This window comes from Chionomys nivalis, chromosome 4 (genome assembly GCF_950005125.1).
Source record: "Chionomys nivalis chromosome 4, mChiNiv1.1, whole genome shotgun sequence".
NCBI classification, from domain to species: Eukaryota; Metazoa; Chordata; class Mammalia; order Rodentia; family Cricetidae; genus Chionomys; species Chionomys nivalis.
The window spans coordinates 62839714-62856706 of record NC_080089.1 but is presented as its reverse complement, the minus strand read 5'-3'; the positions used below and the strand labels follow the sequence as shown (position 1 = coordinate 62856706).

General features: G+C 52.8%; 1 protein-coding gene across 4 annotated transcripts in view; it reads left to right on the top strand.

The window, feature by feature from the left end:
- Window positions 1–16487, top strand: part of Smad3 (SMAD family member 3) — a 112099-nt gene extending 95612 nt beyond the window's left edge. For 2 of the 4 annotated variants that reach the window (XM_057766433.1, XM_057766432.1), the window contains exons 6-9: window positions 6986–7198; window positions 7884–8021; window positions 10000–10144; window positions 12172–16486. In XM_057766433.1, coding sequence (XP_057622416.1) covers window positions 6986–7198; window positions 7884–8021; window positions 10000–10144; window positions 12172–12295 — 620 coding nt within the window. In that variant the 3' untranslated portion in view covers window positions 12296–16486. Of the gene's footprint in view, window positions 1–6985; window positions 7199–7883; window positions 8022–9999; window positions 10145–12171 lie in introns of all 4 variants that reach the window. The other 2 variants (XM_057766431.1, XM_057766434.1) reach the window with 2 other exon arrangements.
- Window positions 16488–16993: the final 506 nt, after the last annotated feature.

Sequence of the window (16993 nt, the reverse complement as noted above, 5' to 3'; positions counted from 1 at the left end):
CACCTTGGGCCAGGTGGACATTGGAAGATAGAACGAGATGAGGGACATTGCAGATAGAGGAGCAGGTGTGCTCCGAAGAAGTCACCAATGTGGTTATCAGCTAGCAGGAAGGGCAGGGGCAAGGTGCAGCTGAGTCTTGAATGTAATGTCACTCCACTCCCCCGCCCTCACAGCAGGAGGTTGCGGGTATGCTGGAGGGGTTGTGGTGAGATCCTAATAGCAGCATCATAGAGGAAATCTGACCACTATATAGAGTATAAATTTGATGAGACGTTCCTGGAGGAAAACCAGAAAGAAACCCAAGTAGTTGGTGGGCATCCTAAGGGAAGCTAAGGTTCACATGCTAGAGAAACATGAAAGACCATTTCAAGAAGTGGCTGTGGGCCTGTGCCCTGATGAGGTCTGATGGGCATAGAGAGAACTGCCAGAGGTCTCTATGCTCCATGGAACCTCCCTGGGAAGTCAGGGAGGTGGGAGCCCAAGGTAGGAAGTTGTAACCATTGCTTCGTGTTTACTGTTAGTCCAAGGCATTGATAGAGAGCACATGGTACCTGTGTGAAGCCCCACCCCCCAAGTTCTGTGGTGAGCAGCATAGCAAGACCTCCAGGAAGCCTATAGGAAGGAGTCCGGTCCATCTCCTGTCCTTCCCGCAAAGACTGCTGGGTACTTCTCTCCCTTACCCACTGACCATTCCACAAGTCCATTCAGAAATGCCACTGAAGGTTTGGCTGACATCATAGGAGTTGGGTGGATTGGGTAGAGAGAGGACCCTGGCGCAGGAGAGAGCCAGAGACACAGGTGGAAGGGGACACTGGGGACAGAAGACAAGAAGAGCCTGAGGCCAGGAGGAGGATAGGGTTATGGGCACAGTGGCCAGGAGGTAGAGGTGCTGAAAGCCAGTGACAGCAGAGGAGACTTCTCAAGAGTACAAAATGAGATGTCAGAGAGCTGAGGAGGGGCATCAGGAGCTTGAGGGCAACCTTCACAGAACAGTCAGAGGTGTGTGGTGCAGGAGAGCCGCAGGCTGAAGGGCATGCAGAAGGGGGCTGTTGAGGTAGCAAAAGCTGCACCCTTTGTGATTGGTGACTAGGTACCCCAAACTGCAGAGTGGAGATCAGAACACCGAGTGTTGTCTTAGTTAGGGTTACCATTTCTGCGATGAAACCATGATCAGAAGGCAGACTGGGGAGAAGGGGTTTGTTTGGCTAATACTTCCACATCATATCCATCACTGAGGGAAGTTAGGACAGTAACTCAAACAGGGCAGGAGCCTGGAGGCAGGAGTGGATGCAGAGGCCATGTAGAGGCATTAACTTGGCTTATTCCTCATGGCTTGCTCAGCCTGCTTTCTTAGAGAACCCAGGACCACCAGCCCAATGATGGTAGCACCTACAATGGGCTGGGCCCTCTCACACCCATCGCTAAGAAAGAAAATGCGCCACAGGCTTGCCCACAGCCTGATCTTCTGGAGACATTTTCTCAACTGAGGTTCTCTTCTCTCAGACGACTATAGCTTATGTCAAGGTGATGTAATTCTAGCTAGCACAGTGCTTTCTAGAAAAAGATGGGGATATCTCAAGATTACAGGTATGTTTTTGAAAGGTCTTGTTATGAAATTATTATGCAGAGAAAGTGTACAACATCTGGTTATGGCTTCCATTTTCTTCCCCACTCAGGCCCCAGCTCAGGTCTGGGGAAGAATGAACTTCTCGAAATCAGTGGTACAGTGACCTGAGTGACAAGGCCAAAGGCAGGACTGAGCCCCAGCGGGGCATGGTGTGCAGAGGCTAACCCTGGGGAACCCCGGGCCCTTTGTTTTGCAGAGCAGGGCCTGTGAGCTGGGCATGTTTCTGTTCAGACACATCATGCTGGGTGGGTCACCTGAAATTTCCCAAATGTCTACGTCAGGAAGATTGAGGAAAACAGGGGAAGGAAGCAGCAGGTTAGGGACAGGTGACCCTCTGGTGAGTAAGTTGTTCCCTGTCACAGTGACACACGTAGGGTGTGCCTGGGCTGAGGAAACTGAGGTCCTTGTAAGAGAGGGCTGAGCCTATTGTGGTAATGGCTTCCTGGAGTGCCCATGACAGGGTGAGCCTTCCTCTGCTGGTTTAGGACTGGGCTGGGTGGCAGGATCCGAAGCCCACCCCTCTCCCCCCACCCCTCACCTCCTCACCCCCTGGAATGGCGAGAAGCCAGCAGGATCCATGCTGCCAGACACGGTACTTCTTAAAGGCCAGCTGCAGCCTTCAGTGGCTTATGGAAACACAGGCAGGGGCTTGGGTAAGGGACTTGCTAGGTACAGCTGTGCACACACGAGGACCTGAGTTCAGACCCCGAGAACCCATGTAATGCTGGATGTGGGAGCATGTGTCTGCGCTACCAGCGCGCCTACAGCAAGAGACTCCTGGAAGCTCATGGGCCAGTTGAGCAGGAGACAGGTGGGGACTGGCATCTGAGTTTGTATACACACACACACACACACAGAGGATGGCATCTGAGTTTGTACACACACACACACACACACACACACAGAGGATGGCAGGAAATCAGCTGCCACAGGAGTCTGGTTTTCAGCCCCTGCTGTTTGCCTGACTTAGTAAACTTGTCTGAGGTCAGAACAGCTTCTGCTCCTTCTTCCGTACATCTAGTTCTCTGCCTCAACCTGGGAGGCAGGGTGGAGTGAGGACCCAGGTGCTGGGGCCACGGAGGGCCAACGCCCCCCAGCACAGGAGATGGTGCCCTAGTAGCTGGGCATGAATTACTTTGCATGAGGGGAATGTCTCATGTCACTGGTACTGGCCCTTGCAGGTCAGGGTCATACAGATGGGGATGGACTCTCTAGTGGAAGCAAACAGCTAAGGAAGAGACAGCCAGAAGGGCTATGGGGTCAGAGGGTAGAATCTTCAAGACTGAGGCAGAGTCACCCTTCATGGGTGGGGAGGGCTCAGACTAGCCGGGACATCTCTGCTTTGACCTCAAGTCCTGTGGTACCCACCGTACAGACCTTTACCCATCGCCTGCCTGAGGTTCAGGAGAAAGCTGGCGTGCCCCCTCCTCCCCTCTGCTTCTGCCGACTGGAATCTTTTGCACATGTTTTTAATAGGCACCCCTTAATCCAAGTGTCGCCTTCTGGGTTTTATTCTGTTTTCTTTTCCTTAAACAAAATACAGAGTCTGTGCCAGCTTGGAATGGGGCTCAGAACTGAAGCCAGCCAATGCGTTAGGCTGGCCAGGGGCCAGTGGAGAACTGAGTGCCCCATGCCAGTCGAGAAGCCTGGCTGACACCATGCTGGTGGAGGTGGCGGCCCTGATGGCTAGTGCGGAGGTTTCGTGTCTTCAACACCTCTGCTCTGGGAAGAGATTAGCAGGGACTGGGCTGAATGGAGTCAAGGTCTCCTCTAACATCCCAGGTGTGTGGAAGCCTTGGTCTGGCAGAGCAAACCCATATTCCTTGGGGTGTCATCCATGGGGCCCCCAATCTCCTGCAGTCTTGCTGCCAGAGGGGCCTTTGAATAGCAGCTCTTCAGGGCCTCTGTAAACCACTTCTGCACTTTTTGGGGGACTCTGGGACCTGGAGTGTTCTCACTCGGGGAGGGAATGGCATGGTGGCTGCCGCAGCTAAGCCCATGTTGGCTAGATCTTGAAGCACAGTTTGTCCAAACCTTGGTAGATCAGGAAGCAGAGCATGGAACCAGAACTCAGGGCAGGCTGTAACCCTCCAGGCCTGCATCCAGGGACCTACATCTGCCAGCTTGGCCCTGTGTCCCAGAGTTTCATAACCTCCTTAAACAGCACCGCCAGCTAGGGACCAAGTATTCAATTATGAGCCTAGGGGACACATTTTAGACCCAAACCTTAACAACTCTGTTCCCTTTTTGTTTGATCTTCTAAGAAGCTCAGAGTCGAGCTGAGTGCTGTCAGTGGCTGCTATCACATTCTTGTACCAGCCATGGCGCTTGTCTCTCCAGAGTCCTGACTTTTTCTAGAAAAGATTTGTGGGGGGTGGGAAGGGCTACCATTGCAGGGGGAAATAGTAACTATACTTTTTGCTATGCACCCGCTGTAGCAAAAGTGCCTGAAGGAAAAAGCCAGGGCTGATAGGTGGGGAGGGAGGAAGAGAGGGAACTCAAAGGCACAGCCTTGCAGAGAATTAAAAGGGGGCTACCCTAGTCGACCCTGTTTCTGAGTCATAGAAGACAGGCACCCTTTGAAGTGGCAACCTTTGAGCTGTGCCCTGGTGCCATGATATAGCTGCTATGAGTCCGGAAGGTGTGTCCATCTTAGTCCAGACTGGGTTGCTCAGGGTGCCTGGAGGGGAGGGGTCACAGAGGTGTTTGGGGGAGGGAGGGTATAGATCTGCCTGGAAGGGCCGCCTTCCATGAAGCTTCCCCTTCCCCAGAACACTGCTCTTCCAGGTATGACAGATACTCCGGGGGGTGTGCCAGGCTTTGTTTGGATCGGTGGTGTCAGTGTTCCTGGGAACCTTAACATCAGCTCTCTTGTTCCTGGACTAAGCCCACGAAATCCTAGGCAGGACTTTGGAATTTGGGAGTGAGGACTTTGTTATACACATTACTAAGGAAGCCAGGGATGACCTGGATCAGCCAAAGCTGTTGCCTCTTTAGGTTGAAACATGGCAGAAACACAGGGACTAAGATGGCCAGCTTTAGCTATCTTCTAGAACCATCCTTGATATAGATGAGGAAACAGACCAGAGTGGAAGGTCATGTCCCCAGGGACACACTTCAAGGTAGGTGACCCTTGGGCAGTAGCAGTTAGCAACACCAACAGGTCACCTGCCCATTTTAAACTTTGGCTAGCACTGGGCTTTTTTTTTTTTCCCTTTTTTTTAACAAATTGTTCAAAGCAGCATAGCTCACATTCTAGTGGCTAAATTGTTTAGAATCTAGCTTATCTCATTGGAATGTGGAAGCGTGGAGCAAGGCCAGGACCGGACGTGGCTGCTGTGGCTCAGACCAGCCTCAGGAGCCAGGGGCACAGGCCACAGCTGCTCCCATCTCGCCGCTCCCCTTCTCTGCACGGTAGCTTTGATCCTCTGCTTCCTTCCCCTCGGCCTCTCGCTCAACCGTGAGAAGAGAAGGAGGGGAGGAAGCTTTGCCAGTCTGCATCTGGAAGGTCAAGACAGGACCAGGGTGTTCCCAGGTTTCTAGGCAAGGTTATTATCGCTGTTGGTACCTTATACTGCTTGTTGTATGCCCATCTATTACTAGAGTTAGCTTAGGGAATCCACCAATAGCTCCAGTGGCATAGAGGATGCAACCATGGGTAGGGGCGATGCAGAGCCTGACACAGGGAGTGTGAATGAATTATTCTGCGATCTGGTTCAACATAAAGGACGATGGCTTTTTGGTGGGGAGTGCTTCCAACCCCTGGAACACATCTGGCAGTGTCTAGGCATGGTTGTTATTGTCAGTACTTGGGAGGATGAGGTAAATATATGCTATGAGTATCCAATGGCTTGGAGGCTGAGGATGCATTTGACCATCCCATAATATCTGGACCACCTTTCTCCCAAGCAGTCATCTGCCCTAGCTTAGGGTATGCTGACCCTGCAGCTGGCTCTGGCAGTGTGCACTATGTGAAGATGGGGGCTATGTCCCCGCCTCACTCTTACAAGGACCATTTGCTTTGCACTGCAGGAGATCCAGGCCACCAGGGGCCATCCAGGCCCTCCCCTGTGGGCACAGCATCTGCTGTTCTCTTTGACTGGGCACTTAGGAGATACTGAGCACAGGTTCCAGCAACTCTCTACTTCAGCAGACAGGATTCTCAGGCCAGTGCTGAGCCATCCATATTTCCTTCTTACTAGAGCCCCATGCACAGGAGGAGAGGGGACTCTAGGACCTCACAGTCAAGTGAGACAGTCACTTACAGGGCCCGCACAAAGGCACACCAGGTGGCTGCAGGAACACTTGAGAGTGTTCTAGAGAGGCGGTGTAGGTCTGAGGTGGGTGGCCACGGTGAGCAGGGCTTTGAGGCTCCTCCCCTGGGCCAGCAGGGCAGCTACAGTGGGAGGAGCATCTGGGGGTGGTGCCCAGTGCATGAAGTCCTGCAGGAAGCTGTAGGCTGCTGAGGGAAGAGCTGGCAGAAGCCAGCCTGCTGAGGGGACCCTGCCAGGGGCATGCTGTAGAGGTGTGCGGGTTGGGGCAGGGCTGTTTTAACTCTACATGGGTCCCAGGGCATGGAAGTGGAAAGCTGGGCTACTGAGAGGACTTGACTTCTTTTAAAGCAGTCCCCAGCTGTCGTAGGAGAGAGTCGGCCCTCATGTGGCCAGTCTACCTTGAGGAGTACCTAGTCGAGGCTGTACAACCACAAAAACAACAACAAAATCCTCAGAGCTGCTTTGTGTCCCATCATCCCAGCAGCTGGCAGCTACATCAAGATGGGCCACGGTTTCTGTTGTGACACATGGCCAGTCCTGTTCTGGATCCTGGTCTGCATGTTCACACACGAGGTGCTGCTGAACTCGTGAGGCCACTGTGGCCATGTCATTACAGATGCCAGAGGAACAAACTGCTGCTCCTCAGGCCAAGTGGCACCAAAGCAAAAGCCCTTTGGGTGGCAGAGATTGACGTGGGCTCCTTTGAGGATCCCAGAAGAGAGACTAGGAGGTGACTTTTGAAGGTGGCACGGCCCCATACTACATCCAGAGCGTACCTAGGGCTGCTCATAGTGCTGGGCCTGGTGCCGGCTGGTCCTGACCTGTTTCGTGTCTGGGCTAGCCTGTCTCCGAAGGCTGCTTCTGTTCACAGGAAGGCTAAACCCTATGGAGCAGGGTGTGTGTGGGCCCAAAAGAAAAGGACCCAGTACCGCTTCCCTTGGAATCTGGCAGGGTCTCCCTCAGACCCTGAGGACCTTAGTCCCTGGTATGGCAATGGAAATTGGGAGGAGGGGGCAACGGAGGAGAAAGTCTTTCAGAGCTTCTGTAGGTACCCACTGACCCGGCACACTCCATGTCTCTGCAGACCTACAGCCAGTGACCTACTGTGAGCCGGCCTTCTGGTGCTCCATCTCCTACTATGAGCTGAACCAGCGAGTTGGGGAGACATTCCACGCCTCACAGCCGTCCATGACAGTGGATGGCTTCACTGATCCCTCCAACTCTGAGCGCTTCTGCCTGGGCCTGCTGTCCAATGTCAACCGGAACGCAGCTGTGGAGCTCACGAGGCGGCACATTGGTAATGGGCCCCCCACACCCACTGCTGCGTCCTGGGGACACTGAGACACCCCCCCCCCCCCGCACCAAGTGCCGTGGGACCCAGATGAGAGGAGGTGGGAGTTTGGAGTAGGGCAGTGTGTAGATATGTCACCTGAGCATACACACAGGACTTTGGACTTCAAGTCCAGCTATCTTCTTGCACTCTGGGCCTCTCCCAGGCATAAGGGGACATCCCCCACTGGGCAGAGCTCAATGTTTACATAACCGCTGGAGTGCTGAGCCAATTGAAACTTAATTTCTGTCCATCTGGGTTGGATTTAGGTGATGAAGGGAAAGCAAGAATTGCACTAGGGAACCACGTGAAGCGAGGTCCCTATGGCAAGGGGCCAGAGAGGGCTGATGCCTCAGTAGCACCTTGGCTTCACAAGGCACTTCTGTGCCTGCTGTTGGGGGTGGGACTAGAGCAGTGGGGTGGCAGCAGCTGTCCTCGAGACAGGAGCTCAGGCCTGGGACTGGGCACAGGTTCCTTCCCTTGCCACCTATTTCAGCTGCTTTAGGAACCCCGAGCTGCCCATCACATTCCCCCACTTGGCTTTGGGCCGGGCTCTGGGCTCCTCTTATCTGGAGCAGTCCCCTCCCCAGCTAGCCTTGTTGCCCTGTGGGTCGGTCCCTCTGACCCAGTCAGTGTCTCTTGACTTCCCTAGGGAGAGGCGTGCGGCTCTACTACATCGGAGGGGAGGTCTTTGCAGAGTGCCTCAGTGACAGCGCGATTTTTGTTCAGTCACCCAACTGCAACCAGCGCTATGGCTGGCACCCTGCCACTGTCTGCAAGATCCCCCCAGGTAAGCCCCTGAGGTGCTGCTTTGGGCCATGACCCCTGGGGCATGCCAGGGAAGGCTTTTTTGCCTTTTCTCCACATTGGTGTCTGCATTGTTGACACTCTGTACCTGTCTGTCCTCTTGTACCATGGAAGCTCACGAGATCTGAGGTGCCATCTAGCAGATCTCTAACCCAGGGCACCCTCCAACACCCACGGGTGTGCACTGGTGTCTTTCCGTCAACAAACAGAAGAGACTCAGGGTCTGTGGCAGAACTGGAGCAGGATTGAGAGTGGACAGGGATGCTCCTGCACGCACAGCTGTATAGACCCGGGCTATTCAAGATGAAGATGGGGAGTGTGACACAGAGGGCACCAAGTCCCAGGCCAGCAGCTGATAGGGAGAAATCGGGGAGGGCATCCTGGAGGAGACATTATAGGTGCCAGGAGAGGTGGGGTAAAGTTTGTGAGGGCATGTGGCAGGAAGGACACGGCAAGGGCATAGAAATGGAGGGCGGGGCACTGGCTGGAGGCGCCATGTAAGGCAAGAGATGTTTAAAAGGTTTTCTGGGCCTTGGGTGAAGGGAGAAAGTTTGGGGTTTATTCTGGGGAGTTGAGGGTTTTCTGAGGATGTCTCCTGGATCCCAAGAATGTCCAGGCTTGGACTCCACCGCAGCAGAAAGCCAAAGCACTTCTCATATATATAGCACGTGGCCTGTGTCCGGCCATTGCTTGGGACATGTGTAGTTAGCTCCTTTTCCCGTTTGTGCTTAGTAGGTGACAGTGGAGTGTGGTGGGTTGTGGCCAGGTAAACCAAAGAACACTGAGAATTTCAGCCAGGAATGGAGCTCTGCTTTGGCAGCTTTTGTGGTTTCGTCCACAAAGCACACTCACTTCTCTGAACTCACTCTTCCTCTCCAGTAGCCCCTGGGGCTCAAAGAAAGGCTAGGGAGAGAATTCAGAGTGAACCATGCATCTAAGTCCCAGAGCTGGGAAGAAGCCACAGAAGGCTGGCCAACTAGTCAGTCGGGTGTTCGTTCAGTCTGTTGGCTTGGCTGGGGTGCAGCCCTGAGAGTGGGTGTGGACTGAGCCTTGTTCTACCCACCCCTCTAGGAGCATGCAGGGGTGGAGGTGGAAGCTGGGTGGTATTCCCGGCCTGCCTTACATCCTCCATCCCTGAAGGCTGAGGGGTCTCTGGTAGTGTCCTGTCAGCTTAGGGACGGTCAGGACCCAACTCCCCACCCCTACCAGACACACCGGATCACAAGGAGAGGCAGCAGAGTCACACAGCAGACAGGGTCTCTGCTGGATCCTGGCATGGACTTGGCCTTTATTTTCTGGGTCATGTCTCTTGGCATTTGGGCAGTAGGATTTCAAACAAGGTTTATTTTCAGTATTGTTTGTGCCTGTCTCTAGCTGTATCGTGGATTGTTGATGTCGCGTTGGCCCAAGCTTGAATGGAGAGGTCACTATGTGACTCAGCTCTCTTCCTCCACCCCAGCATGAGGCAGGGCCATCGGAGGAGCCTGGAGGGGAGGGTGCTTTTGACTCAAGAGAGTATCCATCCGTGTCGGTAGGCCCCACACCCACCTCGCTGCCCATGCCCTGCTGCTATACCAATGAAGGAGCACCTGTGTCCAGGCGGCTACTACACCACAAGGCACTGGCCACCAGGCTCAGGTCCCTTGCCTCTCTGAACCAGAGTCCTGCCTCAGCCTCTCCAGATGATCCCTGTGTCATCCAAGCCCACTTCCAGGCTTCCTTAGCATTTGCATCCCCTGAGCGGGAGGAGGTGGCACCTGTGGGCCGGTCTTTGGTGGCCCTTGCATGTGCATCTCCCTGCTAGGGGTGCAGATCAAGTGTAGGAATGGAGATGACCCATCCTTGCATGAGCACAGAGCAGGTGGCCACCGAGTGGAGCCACCGTTTGCCACTTGAGGCGAATGAATCGGGTCACTTGGGCGGGCCCAGGATTGCTTTATCTGACTGTCTGTGGTTGGCAGGCTGCAACCTGAAGATCTTCAACAACCAGGAATTCGCTGCCCTCCTGGCTCAGTCTGTCAACCAGGGCTTTGAGGCCGTCTACCAGTTGACTCGCATGTGCACCATCCGAATGAGCTTTGTCAAAGGCTGGGGCGCCGAGTACAGGTCAGTGACGGAGCTGCTTTTAGCAGGTGTTGGGGAGGAGCCAACTCCAGGCCATTGGCCTAGGTCCTCAGGGATCAGGGAGGCCAGGCATGGTGGCATAGTGGCTCAGCACTTCTCCAGCTTGGTCAGCATTTCCAGGCTCAGTGTGGGGACACTGGAATTGTCCTTATAGAGATGTGGGAACTAAAGCCTATGGAGAGAAAAGAACGTGCATTAAGTGGAAAAGACAAAGACATGTTCCATCCTGGCCTCTCCTGTGTTTTCAGTCTCTGGGGACAGACTCTCAGGGTGACTGTCTCCGTGACACTACTGGCTCCATCACTATTAAACTCAACAAAGGAGATCTGAGTGTTTATAAAGAACAAAAAAAACATTCCAGTTAGCACTTAAAACATGGCACCAGTAATAGCCAGGCCTACCTGGTCTACTCATAAGGCCCTCAGACCGTCTAGACTTGGGTTAATGAGAATCTAGTCTCCTTTCTCCATAGCGGACAGGAACATTCTCAGAGGCAGGGCCACATGCCCTTCTGTTCCATGCCTCCTCCCCAGCTCCCAAAGCAGACAGACACAGAGGTACCCACATATCAGCTGCAGCCAGCGCCTTGCGAGTTCCTCACCCCTTCTCTTCATTTTTCCAGATGTTTGGAATCAGTTTTGTTTTGCAGTCATTCTGCACCCTAGCCAAACCCATTTCGATATTGGCTCCGGGCCACCATGCGTAATGAAATCCCGATGAGCATGACTTATGGAAAGTCGGACTCTGAGCAGAGGATGGAGGTCAAATCCACCTTCTCTGTTTAACTCTCAGAGCTGTTCTTCCGGGCATGCCTCATGGATGCCAGTGAGCCAAGCACTTTGGGCCCTTTAATCTGAAACCCAGGGAGGGCAACCAAGCAAGAACCCAAACGGTCAGACTGTGGAAGAACTTCCAGCCATGTTCTGATGACCCGGCCCAAAGGTCTGGCTGGAGAACTGCCTGAGCCAACCTTTTAGTCCAGGATTTAGATCATTTAGGAAATGCGAGTGAAAGGTTAGAAAACTAATTCTTTATGCAAAATCCCCCAAGGCAAAGAACTGGGAGGCCCGTGGTCTTCAGGCAGACACCCCAGGCTGAGTGGACTCTCCCTAACTATTCAGGCGAAACACTTGATCAAAGAGGGGGACTCTCGGGATAGTGGCCCTGGGTGTGCTGGCAGAAGCCCCTCTCCAGGGCACTGTATCACTATGCAGGGTACCATGCCAGCACAGCCCGTCCTACACAGCTCGCTGCGTCACTGCCGCCTGGCAGCATGGCACAGCAGCCGAGTGGTGGGTGCGGCCCCTTCCCAGAACAGACATGCCCTCCTGCATTGTGGGCCAAACAGAGTAAGGTTTCAGGCCGGTTTTCTAAAGCAGCTGTAAGTGGGCCTGCATCCCAGTCCTCACCTCCAGCTGGCACCCGCATGTGGCCACAGCAGATAGCCTTTGCTCACTGGAGGCTTCTGGGAGCTTGCCTGCGAGCTGCGTCACCAAGTAGTCTGAATTTAGACAAAGTGCTCTGGAGGAAAAGAAATGTGTGGTGTGCCTTGGTTTTTCCAGTAATTGTTCTCCAGCTAGCTCTGCTGGTAAGATTTTCCAAAATAAGCTGTAGATGGGATTATAGCAGCACACTGGGGCCTGAGCATGTGGGCTGTCAGCGCTTTGTGAAAACACCCTCCATCAGACAGACAGGCCGTGACAACTGGGACTGGCCCAGATTTGGGGAGGGGCTGCAGGTACCTACCCAGGGGCAGAGCTGGGAGCCAGGGAGACCTTCATTCAGGCAGGCCATACATGGGGGCCTGTCACAGTCCTCCTTTAACTCTGAGACCCTTTCCCTCCAGCAGAACCTGACTCAAAGCCCTCCTTGGCTGCATTATTGGTACACCTCTTGGCAGTATCTAGCATGAAGAGATCTCTGGCTTGAGGCGGCAAAAAGCAGTGTTCTGACTTACATGTGTCCTTCTGGACATTTTAAAGTCTCCCATCTCTTCCCTCTCTCTGCAGAAGACAGACAGTGACCAGTACCCCCTGTTGGATCGAGCTGCACCTGAATGGGCCCTTGCAGTGGCTGGACAAGGTCCTTACCCAGATGGGCTCCCCCAGTATCCGCTGTTCCAGTGTGTCTTAGAGATACTGGGAGTGGAGGGAGTGGGCGGGGGAGGGTGGGCTTGGGGAAAATGGCCTTGGAAGAGAACTCCATCTAACTTGTTTTTGTCAAAGAAGACAACAAATTTCTCTCAACTAAGGCACCAACCTGTTTCTGAAACCACAAAAAAAAAAAAAAAAAAAAAAAAAATTCCCAGGGATGATTTTATGAACAGCTGTGTCTGCATACATGTGCCCCAGTTTGAAGCCCAAATCGTGGCTCCTGATCTGGTGGCTTGAGCTAACAGGTCACGGTGTGTTGCCATCTGACTCCTGTTCAATGTCAGAAAGCTGGGATGTGACCGTCAAAGAGGGAAGTGCCTTTCTCAAGGGCTGGAGTGTATCTTTGAAAGAGCATCCTGGCTTTCGGAATCCGTGGATAAAAACTTCAATGGAGCATGCCCTGTGCCACCACTTCCACACAGAGGGTGTGCCTGGTGAACCGGATGGCCTACAATGGCACTCTCCCCTCCCCCAGAATGCAGATGGGAACATGCCAGTGGGTAAAGCTGGTGAGAGCCATTTCTTCATTGTCTTTTCTCCCTCGGAAGGACCTGCTGAAGCTCTGCGTGGATGGGATGTATAGTTGTCACAGTGCTCTCAGATACGGATGTTGTCCAAGTGCTCTCGGAAAGCGGAGAGGGCAGTGGTGGAGCGCATGTCCGAGCGAGGTGGCACCACACTGAATGTGTCTCTGAAAGCTGGCACTGTATTCTGATGCATATGGTGTGCTGGTTTATGGAGCCAATTGCATTAATGAAGTTACCTAGCACAGGCTCTTTGCAATGTCTTCTGTTTTATAAAAACAATGCTGTGTGTGTACATTGGCTGGAAGACCAGAGCGGACCCACCAACTGCTGCTTGCCCTGAGGTTTGGAAGCTGAGATTTACAGAAGCCAATTCACCAGAAGGTAAGACATCCCCAGGCAATCCGACAGGGGCAGATGAAAAAGGGCTATTACAATTATTTTACACCTTGGGAAATTGCAGGCTTGGCGCAGAGAGGCCTGTCATCTTCACTCTGGGATATAAGATTCCCCAGCTTTGGTAAAGGACTGTCACAGAGAACTGCTACAGTGATATTGTGCAGTGAGCACCGTTCCCAGTGCCAATGACAGAGAAAATGAGTATAAATTACTTCAACTGGAAAAAGAGTCCCTTTCCCTGCTTTTGTAGAACACAGAACACAGGATCGCTACCTGCAATTGGTACTTTCTTCTTGGCTGCTGTTTTTGTTGTGAAATGACCATCCACATTTTCGTATGGATTTCCTGTGGAAGTCCTGTCTTGTTCCAGAAGGGAAGAAAGTGCACCCTCCAATGTGACTAATCTTCTGATGCTTCAGAGACTCTGGGGCACATTCTGGTGTCTCTCCTGCAGGCTCCTTTGGCCTCTGAAGCTCTGGGCAAGATGTTTCCAGTAGGCACGCTGTTCTCCAAGCCTCCTTCAGACACAAGAAGCCCATGAGCATCTCCTCCGGAGGCTGCTGCTACAGAACCCAAAGGCAGTCCTGAATGCCTTCTCTCCTGAGAGGGCACAGACAGTGGGTGTGAACGCTGTGCCAGGCTTGAGACGGTCTGTGGACTGCTGCTTCAGACACAGGAAGTCCTTGGAACTGCCTCCATGTCACCCAAGCTCTGAGTCAGGCCCAGCACAAGGATGTTCTGATGGCTTCTACTGAAGCCATAGGCGGTGGTTCATGGGGACCTGTCTTGTCCACTTGTTGCCCAGTTCCCTAGGGGCTTCCATCGTCATCCCCTAGGTGCCTGGCCGGAGAAGAGCCCCACGCAGCACAAATGGAATCATCCACAGCCTGCTCTGTATCTGGGAAATGCACGGGAGCCTGCAGTGCTCAGTGGATGGCTACTCCGACTGCTGCTCCTGGGAGGCACAAAGTTGAGAGTATCTTTTTTTTCTCTTCTTGCCAAAGATTACTTCCTTGGCCCCCTTGCTTTATTGGCCAGTCGCTAGAGGATGTACAGGGAAATTCTAGGCAAGTACTCTCTGCATCCTGGAAAATAAAAGGCTTTGGAGTCTAGAAAATGCCACTCCATCGTGGAGAACACAGGTCCTTTGGGTACGAGTAATCTAAGTGTCCTCCCAAGTCAGTTTTCCATCTTGTACGAACAGCACTTCTACAGGACAGCTGCAAGTCAAGAGGAAAGCAGTGCAGCTGGCTGCTGTGGCCTTTGAAGTGTGGTTCCTTCAGGTGACCTAACTGCATGTGCTGTGCCAGCCTTGGGTTTCTGCTGACACTGATCCCATGGCTGGCGCTAGGCAGAGATCCTCCTCTTCAGCAGCCCAGAGTGCTAACTTTGTATCCTGCTCCTCCAACTTCACTCGGTGCGTGTGCAGGTAGCCCAGCCGTGCAGATTACAGGCCTGTGCCGGCATGTCATCGCAGCTGGCCACCTGCCAGGAGGCCTGAGGAAGACCTGGAGTGGACAGCAGGGATTCTTAGGGAGGGCAAGGCTGCTGGCAGACTTCTCTACTGTCCTGAGTGTGCTGTATTTATTTTTATTGTCAGTGATTCTTTGCCTACCCGTTAATGTATTGAAATGAGCCGCGGTGCATCAGGGTGCTGTGGTCTTGCTCTTCTCCCACTTGCTTCTCAGAGACGGGATATATTTCAGGGCTTGATGTCTTCACTCTGACCACACACAGAAAGGTTTTCTTTAAGTAGCGTGTGTGGTCACGCATGTGCCTGAGTTGTCTGGGGCAGAGGCAAATATCCGACTTCATTCTTAGCTCCAAGCTGCCATTTCTGATTTTTTTCTAAGTCCCTGAGAGGCTGGCAAGGCGCCTGCACCAGAAGGGCCACAGCCACAGCGCTGCACTGTATTTCTCACTGTGTGACTAAGTGGCTAGATGTTTGTGCCTTTACATTAGCCAGAGCCTGGTCGGAGCGCACTTGTATTACCCATGAGTGGTCAGTGTTCCAATCACTTGGCCTCTTTAAGTAGTGGTCTTTACAGTGTTCAGCAACTTCCCAAGTGGGCAGGAAGCCACACACCAGGATGCGGGTCAAACATGAAGATGTGCATTGCTGACGGGGGGTACTGGACGGAGAGGAACATGTTGATGCATGGCTATCACCTTTGAAACAGCCCCTGCAGCTGGTTCGTGTTAAGACAAAAGTGATGTTTAGCATTCTGCTGTCTGCATATTTATGTAACAGTTCCTTAAAGCCATTCAGATGGATAGGTATTTAATTTCTTAAAAGACTGTTGTGAAGGTCTCTCCCCCAGGACAATGGTAGGTAGAGCTGGAACACAGCCAGCCCTGAACACGGATGGAGGCTGCAGTGGCTTTTTTGGCTCCTGATCCACAAATGTCAGACCAGACTGGGTCAACAAGTGGTGGCATGCGCGAACATGCCGCTCTAGTCAAGCCCAGGCCCTTGAGAGCGAGCGTGTCCTCTGCGCTGAAAACTTCACATAGAAATCGGAGCCATCTTTATCCCAGAAGCCTTTGCTGTTGCCAGGGCGGGTGGGCTGGTATGGACGCTCGTGTGGGGATGCCTGGAGGCTGAGGTCGCTGTCACTATTCAGCCATCCAGGCCTTTTAGTATCTTTGTAAAAAGCATGTATTTATAGTGTTTTAGATTTTTCTAACTTTTGTATCTTACAGCATTGTACCCCAATGTTAAAGAGCCGTGTCCCCTCTTCTTATAAGCGCCCTTCTAATAAACTTTTCACTGTAAAGCTCCTGGGGCAGGAGAGTAGTCTTATTCCTGCTGCTGTCTCTGGATAGACGGACTTAAAAGGGAGCCCCGGTGAGGTCCTGGGGGCTTGAGAACTCAGCAAACGCAAATACTACTACACTGCCTGGCCCCACTGCCATAGTCTTCCAGGAATACCTGCCCTCGCTTCCTCACCAAGGGACCACACGGGACCAGCAGGGGTCCCTCAGATATGACATGAGTTCCACAGACACATACCCCTCTATTCCCCCTCTACACCAAGGCATTTGGCAAGTGACTGCAGGGTACTACCCCAGCCTCCAGCCCTGCAGGTTGTCCTCTGCCATAGTGTCGCTGTGTCCCCCATGCCACTATATCCTCACAGAGACACACAAGAATTACAACTCTCAGGAGGTAGAGGCAGGCGGATCTCTGTGAGTTCAAGGCCAGCCTGATCTACAAGAGCTAGTTCCAGGACAGGCTCCAAAGCTACAGAGAAACCCTGTCTTGAAAAACCAAAAAAAAAAAAAAATTATAAAGAACCCTGTAACTCCCGAGATGTCACTCTGAATCCTAAATTCAAAACAAGAATGAGACATCAGCTTCTGTCCCAACTGAAGCTTCAGGAGATCTACCAAAGTACCTTCCCCATCCTTCAGCCCCTCAGCAGCTCCTTGTGTTTCTTTGCCCCATCCCTCACCTCCTTGCTGAGGCTACGGTTGAACAACCCTCCCCTTTAGAAAGGCCCTGCCCCCTAAGCCTTCCTAGTTCTCCTTGGACCTGCCTTTTTCCTGAGCTTGCGCCTCCTTTGTTCTCGGGTGTTCCCAGACTATGTGTGTGCTTTTGACGGTCTTCCATGAGTTCACCAAGCCTCAGAGTTTCCAGCCACATAAATGCTAGCGTCTCCTGTATCAGCCCTAAGCTTCCAACTTGGGGACAGAGGTCTGCTGGTCCATCAATTGTTCATGCTCACAATTCAGAAGACAGATTTACAAAATGA